We start from the raw sequence: 25,304 nt of genomic DNA on the forward strand, positions 1-25,304 counted from the left end.
TTATTAAAAAATAAGGCAAACTAGGGAGATTGAAAGATTTTTCTCATTTAAAACCAAATAAACACAAAGAGAGCAAAACTGGTGATGAACTAGGAGAAGTTTTACAAAGTGGTGTTCAAGAGCTGCCACATTCTTTTTGCAGTCATCATATTCTGGAACAAAGACAAATGCTTTTTTCCCAATTGGTTGATGCATACATATGGATGGAAAAACATAAGGAAAGGACATAAGACACATACAGTAGATAACCAGATTGGTAAAAAAAAATTTTATTGATGAATTACAGCATTCTAAACATTGTCACCTTCTATATCCTCCCCTCCTGATCTCTACACCGCTCCATTGATTGAAACAGTGCTGGAAGTCTTCAGGCTTGAGGCTCTTCAGCTGGCTTGACGTTTCTGTCTTCATTTCATCCATTGAAGAAAAATGTTTTCCCATCAGGGCACTTGTGATGTTTGGGAACAAGTAAAAATCACAGGGAGCTAAAACAGGTAAATAGGGAGGAGGGTCGAGGGCAGGAATGTTTTTGTCAGTCAAAAACTGCTTTATGGAAACAGCATTGTGTGGGGGAGCGTTGTGTACGGGAGCGTTGTCCTGTCTTGTCTCGCTGTTCAATTTTTTCACCCGACATTGTCGTAGCAACTCGTGTAGCGATTGTTGTGCAAATAGCGACTGGGCTCTTCACAGGATATACGTAGCTGGTCAGCGGTTTGACAGGGCGTGTAGGAGGGCATATAGATAGATAGATAGATAGATAGATAGATAGATAGATAGATAGATAGATAGATAGATAGATAGATAGATAGATAGATAGATACTTTATTAATCCCAAGGGGAAATTCACAATATAGTCCTACGATTCATGTCTGGCCGACCTCCAGACGGTTTATCAGGAAAGCCCCAAGTCCGGTTGTTTTTGTGTCTCACCTCGTAAGTATTGATTTGGAGTGTCATGTTCTTTACTTTGGGTTGTCATGGATGTATGCCACTTGCAGCAATCTTTTATAGTACTTGTAAGAGACTGGCCAGTGGACAGTTGGATTTGTAGTATGTTTTTTTCAGGCCTGCGGAACATACAGGCGTTTGCATTCAGTATACGGTGGTAGAGAACATTACTGTCTTTAAATTGTATCCAACAATCAAGCCTGAAAAAAATTTCAACCTTGAATCGTCTGGAGACATTATATGTTTAATATTGCTATTGACCTTAAGAGGTCACTATTAGATAGAAATATAAAATACTATCAGCTGGCAAAGTTCATAAAATATTAATTGGAAAGAGAGTGAAATAACACACGTCATGTAAATGGGAATGGTTGTCAGTTTTGTACCGTTAGTGGACAATGATTTACAGAAGCACTTAGATAAGTGCAATTAGCAGGCAGGCCTGGCAGAAGGCAGTGTAAATAATTGTGTGGAATAGTCATAGAGAACACTAGACGCATTATAAGAAGCTCAAAAATTATTTTTCACTACGTTCATTAACTCCTTCTAAATGACGGTTTGTAACTGACATCTTGTGTGAATGTGGGATATTCTCGGGTACATTGATAGCAGGCTTTAAGTTTTTAGCTCTTCGTTAGTGTGCTGTGTGTGGATGATGTTACACGTCACTTTTGGAATCCAGCAAACAGAAGGCATCTGGTTTATCTAATAAAGTTATTAAAAGAATGCATTTGTGATATACATTTATAGCAAGTTATTTTTCTGGCATTAATATGTTAACCTCTTCAAAAACAGAGTAGTCAATTGTCATTTGTTGAGTCACATTTAGTCTGCAAAAAGTCTGAAAACTTCTGTGGCCTCGAAATCCTCCTTCAAAGATAAAACAGCTTTTCAAAGCCATTATCTATCTGTGCAAGGCATAAAGTCACGAAAGCAACAGGGAAAGGAAGTAAAACTTTTAAGGCACTTGGATTACGATCTTCTACATTCTGCTTCAGATTGCCTGCTTAGAAAATGCTGGAATATCCATTGTGGTAACAACTGATACAAAAAAAATAAAACATAATATAATTTCTGTAGGGCGGCACGGTGGCACAGTGGTAGCACTGCTGCCTCGCAGTAAGGAGACCCGGGTTCGCTTCCCAGGTTCTCCCTGTGTGGAGTTTGCATGTTCTCCCTGTGTCTGTGTTGGTTTCCTCCCACAGTCCAAAGACATGCAGGTTAGGTGGATTGGCGATTCTAAATTGTGCTTGGTGTGCGGGTGTGTGCCCTGCGGTGGGGTTTGTTTCCTGCCTTCCGCCCTGTGTTGGCTGGGATTGGCTCCAGCAGACCCCCATGACCTTCTGTTAGAATATAGTGGGTTGGATACTGACTGACTGACTAATTTCTGTATAGTACAATTTTACCTTGGCCAATGTATTTACTTGAATTTAATCAATTTAAGGCAGACTCGCTGGTGCTTCTGGTCCTGCAGTTGTCTCTGCTGTGCAGTCGATTAACCCTTCCAGCTACTGGTATTGTTTTTTTCTGACACTTATCTTTGCTAACTACATCTTAGCATTTTAAAGAAGACCCTTTAAACTGCCTGGTTAATCATTAAGGTATCAATTTTCCAATGTCTGTATAATATATAATGTCATTTAATGGGCTGCAATATCAAGATCAAGCAAAACTATTTACATATTTCACTATGAATGTGGAGGTTTTTGACATCCTCAGCATTTGTTGGCCCCCAACACAATACTACATAATACTGTATAAAACTCATTTGTGTTGTGCCTCATAGTAGTTTGAAAATGCATTCCTGTTGATAATCTCAGACTTTAACTCGGTGATTCCCAACGTGGGGCGCACACCCCACTGGGGGGCAATTTGAGAATTTAGATACGTTAAACAATTTATAAAATGAAAAAAACCCCCAGAAATTTACTGTTAAAAATGATAGAAAATGAAAAAAATAATGTTTATTTTTATTTTTTACAGAGACATTTATATATTTATATAAACATAGAAGGGATGGTGAAGAACCCTTTAATTTACGATTTTACAAACGGCTTGGGTTTTTCTATTTAGAAATCATTTTTACCATTAAAATAATATGAATTGTAAGAATGATTATAAAATTTTGCAATACAACAAAAATATAAAATTATCAAAATATTACAGAAAAAGCTGTCATTAAAGTTATTTTATATTTATGAATATCATGTCTCTTATTATATGTTTTCAAAACTGTATTTGCTGTATTTTCATATTACTTCATATTATATATTTTTTTAACAATTTCTTAGTGATTTCTTTGTCAGTACTTCTTTTGTTTTCATGTTCTTTGGAAGCCTGTTTAGACCAAATTAATGACATTATGGGGTTCCTCCACAGGAGTAGGAGTTATAATAATAATAATAATCCATTTTATTTATATAGCGCCTTTCCCATGCTCAAGGTGCTTCACTTTTTGAATAGGTAATAAGAAGAATAAGGGATATGTTACAGTGGGGGACATCATGATTTTAGAGAGGCCTAGGTGGGGCATGGCCAAAAAAACGGTTGGGAACCACAGGTCTAGCTGATGTGCGATGTACAGTATAACATCAGCACCGATGCATACACCGATAGCGGGTTCCTTTAACTGCTGCCTGTGTTGTGGTAGGCAGCACTGGACTTATTCCTTATTATTTTTAGGACCATAGGAAATGGAACAAATGAGAGGAGACCATTCAGTCCTCAGGTTTGCTTGTTGAGTTAATAGCTAAGTTGTCCCAATGCTTCATCCAGATAGTACTTCTTTTGTAGTGTTCAGAAAAACATGTTGTTATGCTATATTTACATCAGAACTCTGTCAAACCAGAAGGACAATGTGGTTTGAAATTACAGTAGCAGTTTTGTAAAATGGATGAATTTTGCCATTTCTTTGATAATTCTTTCTAATGCTGCATATCCCCTGTTCAAAGTTGTTAGCGACTTTGTAATCTTAATATGGCATTCACAGGTTCTTCCCATCGCACATATCTTTAATCATAACATCATCTGCATTTTAACCTGGTAGTGATTTGTTTACTGCCTTTTTCTTTGTACAGATTCTTCCTGTGAAAGTGGCCATATAAAGTAAAGTCAGATTATTTGAAATGCTATTCTGTTTTTACAAATTGTCTGGAAGACATCTTTTTACAAACTTGTAGATTAGTTCTATTAGAACTGTTAGCCCCACGGATCAAGGTCTTACACATGCTATTAGCTAAAGAGAAAACACCATCTCCTTAATCAAGAACTCTGGAGACAGTATGGTATCATTTTTATCAGTTACCCGCGTGTTATAAACTTTTCCTTAACCCTCTTTATATAACTCTGGGGTGAGCGCTGGTGAGGGCGGTTTCTCTTTCAAATTTCTCTGTGAAAATGCCCTTTCAACAATTTGTTATTGTCCTCTTATTTTTCTGAATTCAAAAAAAAAAAAATGATGCACGATTAAAACAACTCAACAACCATTTGGGCCCACTGAGTGCAATATTTACCCAGCACTTTGCTTAATTCTCAGTATTTGTCAGCAATATCTGTTTCAACTGTTTTAGAAAGCTGAACACAAAATGATTTCAGTACACTATCGTCAAATCTCTTACTTTCATAGCCTCCAACTGCCAGGAAAGGGAACACCGGAGCTCCATAATCAGCCATGCAACTGAGTCCAAGGCCTGTGGTGTCTTTGAAGGTCAGAGGAGAGCTGCATGAGGTGTAAAATATGACAGTAGTTAGTCAAGCACTTTGAGCTACATTGTTTGTATGAAAATGTATATTATATTTATATATGCTATATAAATAAATGTTGTTGTCATTAGTATCTTTGGCCAGCGTCATGCTACTGTAACCTAACAGATCTACACTCCTTTCCAATAAATGCATTGACCTCATAAATACTATAACTGGACACCAGTGTCTGCATGTCTTCTCAGATCTCCAGTGGCATGTATGTTAGATAAGGAGCAATTCCAAACTTTCCCCTGTATGAGTGTGGATTTGAGTGGAAATGGGCCCTGCAATGAACTGGTAGCCCATTGAGAGCTGGATCCTGCCTTGAACCCAAAGCTGCCAAGGTAGTTTCCAGTTCCTCCTGTGACGCTGACCTGCATTAGGCAGGGCTGAGAATGTTATACCATGTTATGTTATTTTCAGTGTGAAGAACTTCTCCATAGAAGATGTTCCCCGAATTGTGTTAAAGTTTTCTGAACCTGATCAGGCGTGTTTTCTTAATCACTCTTTATGTGATTGTGAAAAAATGAAAAAAAGCCAAAAAAAAAAAGTGTTTTCATTTCTAATGTTCATTATTTTAACATACAATTCCACAGGGGAAAACTTTTGCCCCCAAACCAAATCCACCATGATGAGCAACTTTGCATATCTGCCCGAAGTCACAAAGATAAAGTCCTAGTAAAGTGCAGGGACAGTCACTAATAAGGGGAAAACGTCTGGAATGGGGAACATGTGCAACATTTAGCAGAGGTCACTTCAACAAGGAGGATTTTCATACCACACAAACACGCATTTAGCGTTACATTACAAGTATGTACTGTACTGGTACCAGATGTACTACTGTACCACTCATGTCTTTTATAAAAAAAATTGTAAACAGAAGCCTATAAAGTGATTCAGTGGACATAATTCAGACTCATCCTCATAGGTACAATTTACTTACATTCACAATTTGACCAAACAGCTCTACTTTATTCACCAATAAATATATGCAGCATATCATCAAAGTCTGTGTTTCTGTGGAACATGTTGGGTATGCGCATTAGCACAGTGTAAATAATACATGCTGGATACTTCCCAGAAGCTCAGTATAACTGATGTTCTTAAAGGCACATTATCAGAATCTGTTTAGTAAATCAGAAGTGGAATATTTATATCAATTACCTTTCTCTGCACAAAATAAAATGAAGGAATGTAAAATGGGAATCGAAATTAGAATCCACTAAAATATTCAGTCAGTTTTAACAGTCTTTTCAAAATGTTTGTCATATTCAATTTTCAAAGGTTATTTTGCAAGGATATCTGCTATAATTCACCAAGCAATCCAAACTGATTTTGTCAAACACGTCTTACTTAGATACACACTCATGCTAATATGCACTCACATAAATGCTTGTACAACTGTGCTGAATGTAGACTTATCCATGATTTATTAGATAGATAGATAGATAGATAGATAGATAGATAGATAGATAGATAGATAGATAGATAGATAGATAGATCTGAAATGCACTATATGATAGATAGATAGATAGATAGATAGATAGATAGATAGATAGATAGATAGATAGATAGATAGATAGATAGATAGATAGATCTGAAATGCTAGATAGATAGATAGATAGATAGATAGATAGATAGATAGATAGATAGATAGATAGATAGATAGATAGATCTGAAATGCACTATATGATAGATAGATCTGAAATGCAAGATAGATAGATAGATAGATAGATAGATAGATAGATAGATAGATAGATAGATAGATAGATAGATAGATAGATAGATAGATCTGAAATGCACTATATGATAGATAGATAGATAGATAGATAGATAGATAGATAGATAGATAGATAGATAGATAGATAGATCTGAAATGCAAGATAGATAGATAGATAGATAGATAGATAGATAGATAGATCTGAAATGCAAGATAGATAGATAGATAGATAGATAGATAGATAGACAGATAGATCTGAAATGCTAGATAGATAGATAGATAGATAGATAGATAGATAGATAGATAGATAGATAGATAGATAGATAGATAGATAGATCTGAAATGCACTATATGATAGATAGATAGATAGATAGATAGATAGATAGATAGATAGATAGATAGATAGATAGATAGATAGATAGATAGATCTGAAATGCTAGATAGATAGATAGATAGATAGATAGATAGATAGATAGATAGATAGATAGATAGATAGATAGATAGATAGATAGATCTGAAATGCACTATATGATAGATAGATCTGAAATGCAAGATAGATAGATAGATAGATAGATAGATAGATAGATAGATAGATAGATAGATAGATAGATAGATAGATCTGAAATGCACTATATGATAGATAGATAGATAGATAGATAGATAGATAGATAGATAGATAGATAGATAGATAGATCTGAAATGCAAGATAGATAGATAGATAGATAGATAGATAGATAGATAGATAGATAGACAGATAGATCTGAAATGCTAGATAGATAGATAGATAGATAGATAGATAGATAGATAGATAGATAGATAGATAGATAGATAGATGTAGCTTTACTAAGACCATTTTGCTGCTTTCACTATATCCAGACTTTTTTGTACTAAATTCCTTCTTCACAGTTTGATTATGAGGTGGGCTCTGGAACCGATCCAAGGCAGTAACCAGCAAAGACAAGAGTCCATTACAAGACATATTTTGGATTTTGATTTGATTTAATATACTTTATTAATCCTCAAAGGTAAACTGTCTTTTCGCATACCTTTGGGGGTCAGAGTGCAGGAACAGCTATTGTACCGTGCCCTGGAGCAATTTTCAGGTTAAAGGCCTGGCTCAAGGGCCCAACAGAGTAGGGGTCAATTCTGGCAATAACACAATTTGAACTGGCAAACTTCCAAATACCAGCACAGATTCTTAGCCATAAAGTCATTCATATACACACATACTCATGCCAGGCCAATTCAGAGTCATCCATCCACCGCAGAGCAAGCCATTGGATTGTGAGAGAAAACTCATAGAAACAGGCATAACATGCAAAGTCTAGAAAAAGTGTATAAAGCAATCAGATCACAGTGTAGCATGTAGCCCCTTAAGTAAGTATGCTGTTCACTCCATAAATAGGAACATTCACATGAGAAATACAACAGACAAATCTACACTGATACACACACACATACACACACACGCACACACACACACATTTCATATATGTACTGTAAGATGAACCTGAAAGTAAGAATTTCAGTGTATATGTGTGTGTGACATCCATCCATTATCCAACCTGCTATATCCTAACACAGGGTCACGGGGGTCTACTGGAGCCAACACAGGGCGCAAGGCAGGAACTAATACCGGGCAGGGCACGAACACACACACAAACACACACACACACACCAAGCACATAATAGGGACAATTCAGGATCACCAATGCACCTGACCTGCGTGTCTTTGGACTGTAGGAGGAAACCCACGCAGACACGGGGAGAACATGCAAACTCCACGCAGGGAGGACCCCGGAAGTGAACCCAGGTCTCCTATCTGCGAGGCAGCAGCTCTACCACTGCTCCACCATGCCGCCCTGTGTGTGACATATATATGTATATACACATTTATATACTGTATACATTCACATATATAAAATATGAAACCATGGAACATTTACATTGTCTGTTTTAGGAATAAACTAATAAAAAAGTCTGAATACTTTGCATCATCTTATTATTAAGGCCCAATTTAAGAAGACATCAACTTAGAAAAGCAAAAAAAACATATCAATATATGAAGAATGAATGATTCTAACCCATTTTCCTCTCGCTCCTCTTCCTTTTAACTGTCCCTTGTCTTATTTATCCCAACAGTTTTTCATCTCTGTGAGCATTTTGTAATCGCCCGTTGAATGCTCCATGCAGTCCCTCTAACCCCTCTAACTATGGACTGGATTTAAATTAAGCTAAGTGCTACATACTCACTTTGTACAGTAAAGGAAATGATCCCTCCAGTCAACTTCCCCATGTTCTCCAAAAATGGTTGTATTAGCTTTTGCCTCAATGTTGTTTTCATTATTTTGGAAGTATTGTACCAGACTATTGACAGCACAGTCAGTCAGTGTGGCATTTAAAGGATTCAAAGGAGCATAGCAGACATCCTTGAGACTAGCATTCCTGCCCAGTTCGTCAGACCAAAACTCAATGGCCTGGATTCTTGACTGCAGTTCTAGGAGCTGTAAGATGAGATCCTTAGACAGAATACCACTAAAATTTAACTTTCCAAACATAACTGAGTCATAGGTATATGAAGGTCTGTTGGGAGCTGTAAGAATAACTTGATTGGTACGGAAGAATGGATCAAACATTTTGTCATGAAAATCTTTTTCCTTTCTAGCTCGGCTTTCAGGAGCTGACCATAACTCTACTGGATCAGTTGTCAGTTTAATAAAGATCATGCCAACTGAAAAAACTAGAACTAAAACTAAACAGATTACAATAACCTTGACTGGATGGAGAGCTATCAAGGTGCCCCACTTCTCAAAGAAGGATCCAAGTACATCCTGGGTGGCCACTGTTACTTTCTCCGAGCACGAGGGCTCCTGCTGGTAGTCAGGCTTTACTAGACTGTTGTGACCAGGGTCTTTCAAAGAGGGCTTACAAAAACAACACATTCTCTTGTATATCACAAAACTGAAGAATAAAAGCAGGAGGACACAAAAGATAATGATAGAGATAACCAGCACCCCATCTGCTCTTCCAATGGTGAAGCTGTTGTCCTTAACTACTGGTGGTGGGATTACAGGGCAAGACTGCACACAGTCTAGGCATGAACAAGCTGTTCCATTTGGTGATGTGGACTCGTTGCAGTGCCAAGCTTTGGAATTGTAGGGTACAATGCCATTTTCAACGACTGTATGATTATTGATCAACTTGAAGAGAACGTCTAGAGGTGCTAATCCATTGCTGGAATCTCCTTGGTAATCTAACCAGCGCTGAGTTGTGCAATGAGTATGGCCATATTTGCCACACATGGCGGAGATAGCGTAGTTCCCTGTGGTTAGGAGCCTTACACTCTTGCAAGAATTGAATGAATCCTCTGCAAACTGCCTATCAAAGTAAGCTTGATACTCCAACACTGCCTCTTTATCCTGTCCATCAATAGTAACATTTATTGTTTTGGTAATGTTAATGTGCAGGCTTTGGTTGGGACTGCATGTGTTTTGGCAGTAGATGTTTATAAAGTTTTCAACACAGGAAGGACATCGGCCCAGAATAGCTTTGGAAGTAAATAAGCTTTCTTGAAGACTCTTGAGCTGATTAAAATTACAGCACACCATGGTGTTATTCCCGTGGTCCAGCATTGGACAAACCTCCCTTAACTTGATCAAGACGTCTTCTGTTGCCTTCTTAGCTGGTCCGTGATACACACAAGGAATTATTAGTTTAAGGATACCATTTTCAATTGTGGGATTTTCACCACATTCATCATAAAAAGTACAGTAGCCTTCTTTATGCAGATCTGAGCTGGCTACCTGCAAAAAAACAACAAATTCTTTTAAGACAGAGAAGTGAAACCAGCGGACTCAGAAGGGCAACAACTGAGACCACTTGCAAAGCAGTATATTCTGCAGAATGTGTAATGATTCATATCAGCACCTCACTCTATTCAGTTAGTTAAAAATATCTAAATGTATGATGCTCTTCTCCTATAGTTTCACATATGGAGGTGGACATTATTATTTTAAAGACAGAGGGGCAGGTATACTAGTCTAAAACAAATGGATATTCACACCCTTGGGTACTGTATGCAACCACGCCACTTTTGAGTACTGTTCCCTACCCTATTAACATTGACACTGTTGTTCTTTATCGAGCCCCAAAGTCTGCTGGCACTGTGGCATGGTGGTTAAGGCTTTGGACTTCAATCCCTGAGGCTGTGGTTTCAAATCCCGCTACTAAAACTGTGTGACCATGAACAAGTCACTTCTCCTGCCTGTGCTCCAACTAGAAAAATAGAAGAAAAGTAATCAATTGTATCACAAATGTTGTGATAAAGGCATCAGCTAAATAAGTAAGTAAATAAGTAAGTGTAAAAACTGAAGAACCTCCTTGACAAGTTGGACATGCTGCTCTCCACCATTCCAGATGACTTCTGATCCTTGGGTACCTGAACAACCTCTCTGATCGCCCCACTACCTATCCACCTGATCCCATTCCCTCACATCTCCTCCAGACTATCAATCCCTTACTCATTTCTGCATCAACACATCACTCAGCAAAGGCCCTAATAACTGCCTATTTCAAGAAGTCCACACTTGATCCAAGCTGGTAACTACAGACCTATTACTTTCTTCTACTTTCTATCCAAAACAATGGATTAGTCTGTATCTGTCTGCAACCAAGTCTCTTCCTTTCTTCTACAGTACAGACTGCTTGAGCCAAATCAGCCAGGCTTTAAAGAGGACTCATTCCACGGAGGCGGCTATTCTTACCATTGTTGACACTTTATGTGTCCTCATCCCATTAGATCTCTCCTCTACCCTTGAGACGGTCAACAAGCAGATCCTCCTTGTCACACTCTCTGACCATGGGATCAATAGGTGGACTGAGTTCTACTACTTGGGCATATCCTGCAGTATGTCCTGGAGAGGAGAGATGTCAAGAGATGCACCAGACAAGCACTGAGGTGTTCTATGGTTTGGTGCTTGGCCTCTTCTCTCTATATACTTCCTCAATAGGCCCTATCATCCTGTCCCATGGTTTCTCTTATTAGTGCTATGCCGATGATACACATCTGTACTTGTTGTTCACTTCAGAGGACCACACAGCATCAGCTAAAATCTGTGCATTTCTTGCTGATATTGCAACCTGGATGAAGGCATACCATCTCCAGCTCAACCTGACAAAGATGGAACTTTTTGTTATTCCAGCTTGTCCGTCTATTCAGCAGCGCATATCTGTTCATCTTGGCTCACTATCACCACCAAACTCTGTATGTAACCTTGGGGTGGTGATCGATGGCCAGCAGTCCTTCACTGACCATGTTGAAAGAGTCTCTCAGCCTTGCAGATTCACTCCGTACAACATTTGTAAGGTCAGACCATATATTACAGGGCATGCAGCACATGTCCTGGTCAAGGCGTTGATCTTGTCACATCTGAACTACTGCAACTATCTGCTGGAAGGGGTACCAGCCTGTGTCTCCAAGCTGCTGTAGATCATTCAAAATGCAGTGGCACATCTGGGGCCTCATGTATAAATGGTGTGTACGTACAAAAATGTTGCAAAAGAACGTTTCCACGTTCAAATTGTGATGTATAAAACCTTAACTTGGCGTAATACAATGCACATTTCCACGGTAGCTCAAACCCTGTCGTACACAAGTTCTCTGCTCAGTTTTGCAGACTGGCAGCACCCAGCGTCAAAGCAGTGCTACTGTTCCTGTGTGGTTATCCTTTCTTTTTCAAATCCACATCCTTGATGCGGCTTTATAAATACACTGAAATTAACCGAATATTGTTTATTAGTTTAATGCATCTGATTGTAATTAACCTGTAACAATATAATGGTCCACAGAATAGTCACACTATTCTAAATACCATAACTGCTTTAGTGTTGTTACTCTCACTGCACCTTCTTCTTCTTTTTTCAGCTGCTCCCATTAGCTGTTGCCATATCAGATCATCCATCCATCCATCCATTTTCCAACCCGCTGCTCACTGCACCACTCGGAGTATTTATATCACTGTATCTGAGTATGAATCACAGCTGATCGGAAAGAGAAATATCGGTATACAGCATCAAGCACACGCTGCCTCAGCCATGCTGTCTATTGAACTGCTCTCATATGACAAACGTTTCAGAGCCTTTCCTGTACTGACCTCACAGTTCAGAAACAGTTTCATCCCAAGAACTCTAAACGCACTCAATCAGTCCATCAAGTGCTCCTTGTAGAACTGTTTGCACTTATAAGTACAATCACCTCACTGTAAACTTGTGATACAGTTATAATATTGCACAACTTGAGCCACTTTATAAAGCGCATGCTTACATATAATGATGATATCATTTTTAAGATGAAATGCAGCAAAATATGTTTATTATATTATACAGATAAAACTTTAACTTTAACTACACGGTGCCGCAGAGCTTAGTGACGAGCTGGAGCTTCGTTCATGGATTGTTCCTGCCTCGCGCTGAATTCTTGCTGTGTCTGGCACGACAGTGGAAGGAAAGATGGATAGAATAATTAAACATTACGATAATATTTCAATGTTCCTTAAAAGTTTTGAAGAATCTGCGTTCTAAGCTTACAGATGGCTTAACGTCTATTACAGAGATGATTGTGTGGCGATTGGGTATTTGGAGAAAGAAAAGTAAGGACAGAAATTGGAGGTTAGTACGTTTGAAAGAGACAGTACTGCTGCAATAAATTATTTCATCGAAGGTCGCGCATGGTGCAGCAAGCATCTTGCGTGAGACATGAACAATCACTGCGCCACCGTGTTCCCATGTTTAATAACATGCTTTAACTCCTATCATCATGAAAATGATATCATGTATACATCTCAGTATTTTAATTATTCAGAGAGCTGTAATATCATGAATGTAATGGATTCTGTGTCCTGTCGGAGGAAGAGAAAGCCCGGAAGCACGTAATGATTCACACACATAGAGCACATAGAAGATCAAATACAAAACAAAGCATTTAACGTGTTACTTTAGTTATGATGGGATTTGAGAAACTAGTAAATTAAAAGATTTTAAGATGAAGTTTATGATGTTCTACTTTAATGACAAAATAAACTACGTGATTAAAGTGGAAATTTCAAGATTAAAGTTGACTTTTCGTGCTTTTTTCCCACTGTGTGCCTATTTTTTTTTTCTCTGTACCCTAATAAGCTTTCATGTGACACTCAGACGGTGGGCTACGACTCGCCTTTTCACTGCGACTTTGATATCTGACAACTTCTTTATTTCGGGCACTGTGCGACTTTGTGAACTTGAGCTTTCGAGTTTCTCCGACACTCTATGTCACTCGATCAACTTCCTTTTGTTGATCATATCACTGTTTAAACCAACAAATAGTACGTTTTTCTTTGCCTCCACTTGGTATTCGCTGAAATTGTTCTATTTTCCCTCGTACTTTTGCCATTGTCTTTTCACAGAAGGCTGAGCTTAAGGGCTATTTATATTGATTTGCATATTCAAAGAGGTGTAATTCTGGGAGGAGTTGGGGCGGGACAGAAGGTGCGTACACGAGCGTTACTTTTCACACTGACTGGGATTTATGTAGCGGAAGAACATGGAAGCTGGAGTTCGCACAGATTTATGCATCTGGATTTTTTTGTGCGTAAGCACATTTCCGCTTTTGTGTTTATGTCATGTTATAGTGAGAAGTCTATGCACGGCGTTATACATGACATAAACACAAAAGCGGAAATGTGCTTACACACAAAAAAATCCAGATACATAAATCCTGGTGTTCAACCAGTCAAGAAGGACACATATTATGTCTCTTTTCAGATTAATAGCAGTACATATTAAGTTCAAACCCTATACAGTCTCAATGAAGACTCTTTTAAAGTGCATCTCTCCTAATGGTGGAATGAGCTACTCACCTCCATTCAAAATTCTGACTATCTCAATCTGTGTTTAAGACGCATTTGAAGACTCTCTTGTTCTGTGAATTTCTGTCTAAGTGATAATAGCTTTGATGCATTTGTGTAAATAAGGAATTGTAATTAGCATTATATTCAACTTTGATTTGAACTCCACACTTATGACAATCAATTCTGTAACCTTGACCTGTAACCTCTCTTCCCAAACAAACTGATGTTTATTGGATTTTGTAAGTCACTTTGGTTAAAAGCGTCTTCTAAGCAAATAAATGTAAATAGTTTTACAGACGGAATATAGTTTGCTTCTAGTCACCTTTTTACTTTATACATGATTAATTCACGTGAAAAGGTTCCTGAAGAGTAATTGCTCTTTTACAGTTGGCTTTATGCACTAGTCAGATACAGTTTTTGATTTAGATTATTAGATCATTATTTTTTGCTGATGCTTTCTTTCCACGGGTGGCACGGTGGTGCAGTGGGTAGCGCTGCTGCCTCGCAGTTAGGAGACCTGGGTTCACTTCCGGGGTCCTCCCTGCGTGGAGTTTGCATGTTCTCCCCGTGTCTGTGTGGGTTTCCTCCGGGCGCTCCGGTTTCCTCCCACAGTCCAAAGACATGCAGGTTAGGTGCATTGGCGATCCTAAATTGTGCTTGGTGTGTGTGCTCTACGGTGGGCTGGCGCCCTGCCCGGGGTTTGTTTCCTGCCTTGCGCCCTGGGATTGGCTCCAGCAGACTCCTGTGACCCTGTAGTTAGGATGGATGGATTTATTTCCACTTTCTATATATTTTTGTTATCATGCAGCAGTGACATTACTGTAGTAGTGGTTAAGGTCGTGGACACGGTTGTGTTTAGCACACACATACAGGTGTGGGAAGTCGCATTAGCTATCTATCACCGAGGAGGAGCTAATGTACTGTATGATTTGCAGATTTTTATCAGATTGCTGCACACCATCTTCATGATTTTCTTTCTTCTTGTTTTTTACAGTTTTGTTTAGTTGTTTTAAGCATCTTGTTCCTTTTGTGTTTGCTGCTGATCTTTTTATTTGCTGTTTACCCTCTAAAGTTTTTCTTTATTCTTAATGCTGTTTGTCTCTAGTGCTTTATGTTATGCTTCAGGGCCTCTTGGATTATGTTAGCGCAAGGGCGTTCTTTTGGTTTCTTAGGTTTGAGAACTAAAGAAAGCATTCACAGGCTCTTGTCTATGAGTCCTATGAGCTTACTCTGTGTCACGTTTACTGCTAGTTCTACGGTTTGTTAGGGTTGGCAACATGAGCTGTTTGGATCTCCTCTTCACTAGAAAACAAGTACAGCTACACGACTTTCTGCTTTATTATTCTATGCTACTTGAATCCTAACATACTAATAGTCAGATTTGTCTTAAATCTGTTTCTAAACTAATATTATATGTGCTTCTCCCTAAAAGACTGCATGCAAATCTTGGTCACACAAGACTGTGTGGAATTCTGTAACTGAAACAAAACAATCTAGCCTGGATCTCCACATAAGCTAAAGGCTAATGAGGCAAAGCCGGTCCCCTGGGAAAAACTGGGATCTCAAAAGCCACTATCCCAATGTCGCTGCCACTAGAGTACCTGGATGACCTCAAGGTCCCACCATTATCTGTCTCCTACGTTGTGTCTAGTGCTGCAATGATAGGCCCCTACTTCTCTATTACCCTATAATACAAAATCTTCAAAAGGAAAGAATGAAATACTTTAAATGTGTTATTTTTTTTATTATGTCACCAACACCTTGAAATAAACAGACTTCACTCCTTTGATATTTAGAGCTTTCACATCAGTGTAGTGATTTTAGCAGTTGAAAAGAATGTGAAATTAAGTCAAGCATGAGAATTGCTGATAAACTGAAAACAAACCTTAACCTTAAAAGACAATAATTAACTAGTTCTGCAAACTGCCACTCCTCTGATGTTTTAGTTAGTCAGTTTATAGATCAGTCATTAATGCTCCTCAGCTCTATCACTTCCCCTACAGTAGCTTCTTAATCTAAATCCTGTCTAACACTTTCAACTTTTAACACACATCTAAAGGGAGTACTTACGGTTGGTTGATTTCTGCATTATCCAAATATGTTACTTTAGACATGACTCTTTTATATAAAATAATCTTAAGATTTTATATAATATTTTATTTTAAATCAGAGCATAGACTATCTATATTGAAGGCTTCTCAGTTTATTTATTTATTTTTCTTTCCTGGATAAAGTTTCTACATAGGACATCATTTTTTCATATAAATATATCGAAATCTCCTTCTTACTTCAAAATAAACCACCCTAAGTCTCTTCTTTAAATTCTACCCTCCAATTTTTGGACTCACTACTTTGCACCTCTGTCCTGACATCAGCACTAGTCAAAGATGTCTCTGTGAAATATCAGGCCTCCTGTATATTTTGCTTGATTGGCACCATCTTCCTTTCTTTCGGTTATGTGGCCCTCATTCTGTATTGTTTAGGTCCTGAGAGACGTCGCTTTACTAGCAGACATGGAAGGCCAAGTGGTCAACAATAGCAGAAAGTATTTTGGCATATTCTATTCTCCTTAACCTTATAATAATAATAATAATAATAATAATAATAATAATAATAATAATAATAATAATAATAATAATAATTCATTACATTTATATAGCGCTTTTCTCAGTACTCAAAACGCTATCCACACAGGGAGGAACAGGGAAGCGAACCCACAATCTTCCACAGTCTCCTTACTCCAAAGCTGATACTCATAAATAAAATAAACAATGACAAAGGGTGTGCAAAATAATAGCATATTAGAAGAGTATTAAACACAATTGCTTGAAGAACAGGCACTTCTAGGTAGGGTATCTCACAATAAATGCATCATGGTGTTGCTCAAATCCATCTGCTTTTTTTCCATTGTAGGGTTACAGTTAGCTGAAACTTAGCCTGTCAACAGTAGGCTCAAAGTGGAAAGAAACTTTCATCAACTCTGAAATTCATAACAGGGCATAACAGGATATGCATGGAAACCCATGTGCCTTGAGAAAGTTCACAAGAGCATAAGAAGAAAGTGTCAACTGCACAAATAGTAATAGTACTGAAAAATGAATACTGTATGTTTCCTGGGAATAGTAGGACAAAAAAAAACTGTGCTGCTATCCCACCCTTACTTAATTTAGGGTAACTGGGTACCAAATTCTAATCTGTGACAAAAAAGGCATAAATAGATTGAAACTAAAATCCAGAAGTTCAGTTATAGCCGTTGAGGGACAAATTGGCAGAAGCAAGAAGCTGCGTATGGCACAAAGTGCAAGAACCTAATTCAGGTGTACGTGTGAGGAAACAGTAAAACCAAATTATTACAAAAATATATCAGATCACAATGCTTTAGGCATTTGTCCCGTTTCCCTGCAATTTTGCTGTGGGAAAAGAAAGATTTAGACAATCGATTGATGGATATTTGTACAAAAAATAAATAAATCTTTGGCAATATCAGACAGATTTTCATAATATATATAGATAAGGTGGAATAAGCTTGCTAGGTAAACATTCATCAGTGTTGCATTTATTAACACCTTACTAAATTGTGCCTCTTTTACATTTTCTACAGTAGTAGCACATTCTCAAAATCATTAGTCATGAAATCATCTTTTGTTTAAATTATATAGTGTTTAGTTGGTTCTTAATTATATTCATGTATGCTATGTAAAAAGCCCATTGATTATGTGAACTACACAACAATAGATAGGTTTTCATGCTTGATCCAGTTTTAGGGTTGCACTGGGCGGGAGGTCAGAAGCACTGCGGGACACATTCTCCGACACATCCACACTCCTTCATGCCAGGGTAGTTTAGAGCCACCGGGTATTCTAACCTAGGCATCTTCGAGAAGTAAGTGGAGGAAAAAGCCCATCCAGACAGTAGCCGGTCCAAGGCTTGAACCGAGTCTCCTACCACCAGCTGACCTCTGACGTTTCATGTTAAAACTCTTAAAATGTTTATATGGTAGGGATGCTCTGAACTGGTGTTTTTATGGCCGATAACAAACTCATGTCACTGAACTGTCTGATTCCGATACTGAATCTAATTTTTTTAATCCCTTTAAGAACACTTTTTACAGTAAGCTAAAGCATAACCAGTCACACAGAATGTTCTATATTCTATATTAAAGTGTTAACTTTGGTATTTTTATAATTAAACTATGGACAGGGTCCATACACTTCAGTACATTTCAAATTCCAGCCGACTAATGCCAATATTTTTTTGTGTGTTCAATCAAAAGAAACAAAGAAATGATGAAAAAAGCTTGTTTTGCTTGAGTGCTGTTTACAAACACATTTCAAAGCGCACGTAAAAATAAAGAATCTTGACTGTTTCAGGGAGCCAATGCCTATTAGACAAAAAAATAATTCTAGTATATTTTAGGTAGTAAATTGTTGTGGATGAAAAGTATGAGGTTTACCTTGAAAAGGACCTCCACGCACACTGTATGACATTCTACGGTCTCTTTATTAGGAAGCATTTCCTGAAAAAGCTGAACTAAGTCTTCACCATGATTTGTATGAATGATGTTCGTCCATCACATTTAACACCCAGAGGATTTCAGATTCCAGACACTCACGTTTAGTCACATATGAAGACAAAGACAGCAATATGGTAGAATCACAAGTATCACTGTCCTGACTAGAGATCTCACTTGGACTACTGCTGACTAATGCACTGGCACTTAAACAGCTGACGGGTGTTACATTCAGACGTAACAAAAGCCTCGCAAAAGGTCCAAAAAAATGTATTTGAAACAGTTCAAAATGTTTACTTCGTCTAATATTGCTTTTCAAAGTAGACTCACCCATATTCCCAAGTTGTGTAATCAGCATTTTCCAACGATTTCAAGTTAAATTTGCACTTTGCAGGCATTTTGACAGCTCGATAAAACACACGTCTAATATACACAATTTAATTTACCTTGCTAACTATCTACCACTTAATGCTAACTCACCACTAATAATTTGATGAGCAGGCTAATGCCTACTACATAGCTTTTCTCATCTTATCCAATGTTTCCATTTGCTTTTCCTGGTGAGGGTTGTGGTGGCAACAGACCAAGCACATCAGCCCAGGTTTCCCTGTTCCCAGCTACAGATTCCATCTCTTTGTGGAAAATTACCATGCCAAAGAACATGATCAAATGGTTTTTCCAGATCTGCAAAACAAATGTAGACTGAATTATCAAACTCCCATGCAGCCTTCAGCAACGATGAAGGGAGCAGAGCTGGTCTGCTGTTCCATGGCCACAATGGAATCCACATTGTTCCTCTTGTATCTTTGGCTCAAGAATCAGATGGAATCTTCTCACCAGCACCCTTGCATATGCCTTATTTGGGAAGCTGAAGAGTGTGATCCTTCTGTATTTGGAACACACCCTCTGGCCCTCTTTCCTAAATAGGGGGACCACCACACAAGTCTGCCTTTCCAAAGGTGCTTTACCTGTCTTTCATGCAACACTGAATAGACGTGTTAACCACGCTATCCCTACAATATCCAGCACTTTCAACATATTCTTGCTTAACACATTATGGGCAAGATCACGCCTTCCTCTCATGAGGTGTTTGCCACAACAACCTCATGGCCATTCGATAATCTTTGCCCATAGTCTTTCCAAACTCATACTTGACATTTTGCTTCCACAACCACTTTTGCAGCTGTACCCTTAGCCTGTCGGTACCTCTCAACTCAGTCAGGAGATCCCATACAAAGCATTTCTCTGAAGGCCACCTTCTTCAGTCTGACAGTTCCCTCACCTTTGGTGTTCACCATTGGGTCCTAAGGTTGCTGCCATGACATGCCCAAAATGCTTTAAGATTATAGCTTTTAGCAGCCTCTTTCACAAGAGATCTTGAGCAGGGTCCATTTGGACGCATGGTCTCCGAACTCACCGCTCATCTAGGCTTCCTGGTCTAAACACCCAACGCCCTTTGCTTTAAATCCAACTCACTACCAAGTGGGGATGAGTTGACAGCTCTGCCCCTCTCTTCATCCAAGTTTCGAAAACATATGGTCTCAGGTCAGATCACACAACTACAAAGTCTATCATTGACCTTTAGTCCAAAGTGCTCCAGTACCGCTTCCTTGTGTTCAAACATGGTGCTTGTTATGGACAATCCATGACTAAAACAGAAATCCAGTAACAACTCACCAATATGGTTCAGACCTAGCAGGCTGTTCCTCCTAATCATGCCACTCCAGGCATTCTGTGCCATTCCCAATATGAGCATGGTACTTTTCCACATCTTGTACACAGCTCAGGCCCCTTCCCCACCAGAAAGGTGATGTTTTAAGTTCCCAAAGCCAGTTTCCATTTCCAGGGTCTACTTCATCCAGATCTTTCCTGCCTGTGCCTGCCACCAAGCTGGCATTACACCAGACCCTCACCCTTTATCTCCAGCCAAGTTATGTGGGTTGTCCGCTCACCTCACTGGCAAACGGCACCTCCAGCCCTGGCTCCAGAAGTGGGTTGAAACGGGCTTTTGTGATCAGCCAATTTACTGATCACTGATTGAGCCTTTTGTAGTGAGAATTGGCCGATTTAGATTGACGGCTGATTGATCAGAGCACCACTAGTATACGGCCAGCTGCACTGCTAGGCTTTTATCAACTTTGTGATTATTCTTTAAACACACACATGACACGAGAGGCTGGAACAGAGGCGTAGCTGGGGTTTTCAGTGCCCGGGGACAACTGAAGATTTCGTGCCCCCTCCTGTTTGCCAAAATGCAATGGGGAACATCAATTCGGCGCCCCCTGGATGTTGCGCCCGGGGACAGATGTCCCCCCTTGCCCCCCCCTAGCTACGCCACTGGGCTGGAATACCGTTTTTGTCTCAGTCTTTTTTTTGGTATACTGTTTAACCCCTCTATTCGATAATAAAAATAAAATAAAAAAACATCATTATGTTTACACACTGGGTGATTTGCTTACATGCAAATACAGTAACTGATTCTCTTAAACTGTATGCATTCAGATGAATTCTTCTTATTTCATTAAACTGTAGTCATGTTTGGTACCAGCTCTCTGACATACACCATTGTTAGTGTGCCCTTTCATGGACTCACATCACGCTCAGTGCTGGGTTTAACTTGGCTATTCATTTATTTTATTTTCAGTTGGCATGACTGTCGCTCTTACTGCCAATTCTCTCCCAGATTCCAAACATAGTTTTACTTTTGCAGGATCCTGGAACTGTCCTTGTATTTGAGTTGACTACGCTGTGTATTCTTTGTGTGCTTTGTTATGTTATACCCTAAATAAAGTAAAGATTAATTAGGCATTGCTTTTCATTTTTGTAAGTGGCTACCCATAGTCCTTTGAAAATCATTGCTTCTGATCAATTAGATCTGACGTATGTGCAAGAGTCAAGTTTACTTATATAGGTATAATTCAGATTTTTGTCTGTATAATTAGACTAAATTTAAAAGTTTTAAAGACCCTCTATTAAGCTACAAAGAATCTGATTTATGGCATTGATACATTGATACATGCATTACCACATATGTACAATATAACGTTGTAAGTGTACGGCAGTTTATTTATGCCTGCAACAATATATGCAAGACACCCCTCCTAGACTGAATACCAGACCATTAGCGGGCATTCGTACCCACACCTGCCATAGCATTACTAGAGTCATCTGAAAAGAGCAGTATGTATGCTTTTGAACACTGGGAGCAAATTGGAATGAAAATGAAAACAATCAAATGTAAGGGAAACATGCAATCAAGCCTTGGCATTTACTGCAAAGAAATACAAAAATCGCTACTCTCTTCAAAACATTTGATTTAATCGTATAACTTGACTTGTGTTTGAACGCCAGCTCTTACTTAAAACACCTTTCATGTGTAACGGTACTGAAGTGACTGTGTTGTTCCAAAGTGTTTTCAGTGTGAATGACATAGTTCTTCAACGTTAAAAGCCGTCATTTTCGGGTAATGAGGGTACAACAATCGCTACATTCAGAGGTCCTCGAAGGTAAATAGTTAAGCAACAGCCTTGTCAAAAAGATCCCATCTTGCTGAAGCCATGATCTGGATTTATCAAATGGGTGCTGACTTGTCCAAGATGTAAATTTGTTTAAGTATTCATTGTATTACAGATTTGGACTGTGAAAATACTTGTAATGTTATTTTTACAGGAATTAATTTTACAGTGTATTCACATATTTTCCCCAAAATTTACATCAAGTTGGGTTCTGAAGGTCCCTAAAGTCTTGCTATTTGGTCACTTACTCCTTGTTTGTGTGGTTCTCTGTGTGAATAAAAACTTTCAAATGTTTGTAAAATATCAAGCAAGTTTCCATTTTCCAGTAGCCAAGATTTAATTTTTATCTGTAATCTTACTACATAAATAAGTGAAATGCTATGAAAATGCACAAACTGAAAATGTCCCACAATGCAATGCAGACCAGTCCAAATACAATTTTACAGTAATTTGCTGTCTTATGATGGAGGATGGCTTAGCTTGCTGTGATTGTACAATGCAATTTTCATTACAATATTTTATTGTGAAAGATTACAATTAATTCCTGTGAAATGCTGGCAGTTTTTTTTACAGTGTACTATTCACAAGTTACTGTTCAAATATCAATCTTTTTTTTTGCAAAATATGCACAAAATTTAAATATTCATATATTTAAACTATTCAGACATTTCAAGTAGTTTATTTAAAGTAAAATGTCAAAAGTATTTGGTTTATCTTTCTGCAAATTATCTTGCACTTTTAGGTTATATCTGTTCTGCCATAAAAGAATGCCAACATCATTGAAATTCTCTCATAATTGCGAAATATAAATTCTCTGTAAAACTGTTCTTACTCAGTAAAACTTATGCAGTGATTGTGACAATACATCTGTCGCATAGTGGAAATGTAACATGCCTAAATAAAGATGTACAGGATGCATGTCACCAAAAACATTTAGTTTTGGGTGATTTTGGAGTAAATACTCCTGGATTAACTGTACTTCATAAGGGCTCTGGTTGTTTTTCTACACTAATAAACACCATACATTTTCTTTGGTTTTAATTACACATAAGGTTTTTATTTAAGCTTAATCCACTATGGTTTACAAAAGACAGAAAGAACGGTAAGCAAATTGTTCAAATAAATGCTCTAAAATAAACCTGTATTTCACGAATTCCATTGGCTTACTCAAGGACAGCTTTTACCATTAGTTTAACTTATTGGGTAATTGAATTTTCCTTTCTCCCCATTCTACCAGTTCATGCTTTCAGTTTTCAAACAAATTTAGAAATGGTTTTAACTTAGTCTAGAAATGTTTATCAAACAACTTAATAGTAATGATAATTTAAACACTTGTCAAAAAAGGAAAAGATGCAAGTGTTCTTCTTAGTAAAATACATGTTGACCTTCACCATAAATTTAAAACTTTGAAAGAATGAATAAATAGCTCAGTGGTAAAGGCTGAACTCTCAAGTCATAATCTGAAACCATTTAACTCAGTAGCAGAAATTAGGCCCGGACAAGAAGACATTCCATCACATGGCACAATCCTGCACAAACAAACACTTATTCACAATTTTCTGTGCAAAAATGCCTTACTGATTTAATCTTTGCAACTGTAAATAATAAATGGACAATAAAAATGACAAATTACAATATGGAACCACATCAATGAACTAAATAGGTGGAAAATAAAAGCCTCTGACTAAATACAAACCCTATATCATATGATATTCTCAAGACTACTTCATTTGATTCAGGATACCCGATTGGCCCAAGCCTATCCTGAAAGAACAAGGCAGGACCAGCCCTGGACAGAATATCAGCCTATCAGTTTCAAAGTCACTGAAACCAAGTAGAAAACAGTAAAAATTAATTTATTACATAGAAAATGGAATAAAACGGAGCACCAACAGGAGAAGTGGAGCGCACTGAACTGAAACAAAAATAAGCAAACACAAAAATAAAAACTTCTCAAACCAAACTTCTCGACTATGCCGTGCCACACAGCCCTTGGCTAGTCAGATTGCACATCTTGCTGAATGCTGTCGTAAAAGATTATTTACTATCTCAGTTTCAATCTGAAAATGCACCTCAACAAGATCAAAAATAGAGAAGTTGTCACTGTACTTGTGGTTTAAAACATAACACTTACCAGACACAGTAAAGCCTGAAATACAGCAAAACCAAGGAGGGAGCTCATTTTAAGCGTTTTCATGATTTCATTGCCCACCCAGGAAAACAAAAAAATATAAAATTAAATCTTGTTGGTGAATATAAAATGAAAATCCAGAACTGGCCCCAGAATGTCAGCATTAACAGCCTCTGTGTTGGCTGCATGAGGAAAACAATCTCCTGGCAGAGTCTGTTTTATTGATATTTCTTATCTTTCATCTGGTGTGATGAAGAAGCACCAATCCCAGAACAGCAAAACAGTAAATCCAGCTGATCATTAATGGATGGGGACGGTAATGGGTGTTGGAAATGTCCTGGTAGTGGCAAACACAGGAATTCCTATAGCAACCGCATCAATGTAACTAAACAGCAGATAATGACAATGTATTTGTCTTTTTTCATATATACTGTATAATAGCATTTTGTGAATTATGTATTCCTTAGTGAATGTCTACTGCAAATCAACTTTCTGGTTTTAAAAGGAAGAAAAATGAGTACACCTCACACCAGATATTTTTAAAAAGGAATGCCAAATTCTACAAAAAATGTTGCTATGTCAGCTTCAATTGTGCAACAAAATAAAGATTAAAAGTCTTATAAGGGATAAAAGCTATTTAAGAAACATAAAATCTGGGAAGAAAAATATACATCTTGAACATCTGTACAGAAATGATAAATGGATACAATTAAAGCATAGCAGTAAGAATGAAGTATAAACATTACATGGAACTAAAACTGGTTAACTTCATCATCATCTTCCTTCCACTTTGTCTAGTGAGGACCGTAGGAGCAACAAGCCGAGGTGGGCTGACCATAATTCTCTATCCTCT

At 38.0% G+C, this 25,304-nt stretch overlaps 1 protein-coding gene across 1 annotated transcript in view; it reads right to left on the reverse strand.

Annotated features, from left to right (window-relative positions):
- The window catches only part of npc1l1 (NPC1-like 1), a 45,755-nt gene extending 21,121 nt beyond the window's left edge, over positions 1-24,634 (reverse strand). The window contains exons 1-3 of the mRNA XM_028799976.2: positions 24,455-24,634; positions 8,666-10,215; positions 4,566-4,666 (exon numbers count right to left, since the gene is read on the reverse strand). Of these exons, the coding sequence (XP_028655809.2) occupies positions 4,566-4,666; positions 8,666-10,215; positions 24,455-24,517 (1,714 nt within the window). The 5' untranslated portion in view covers positions 24,518-24,634. The remainder of the gene's footprint in view (positions 1-4,565; positions 4,667-8,665; positions 10,216-24,454) is intronic.
- Positions 24,635-25,304: the final 670 nt, after the last annotated feature.

The sequence above is a fragment of the Erpetoichthys calabaricus genome, chromosome 1, assembly GCF_900747795.2.
Source record: "Erpetoichthys calabaricus chromosome 1, fErpCal1.3, whole genome shotgun sequence".
Taxonomy (NCBI): Eukaryota; Metazoa; Chordata; class Cladistia; order Polypteriformes; family Polypteridae; genus Erpetoichthys; species Erpetoichthys calabaricus.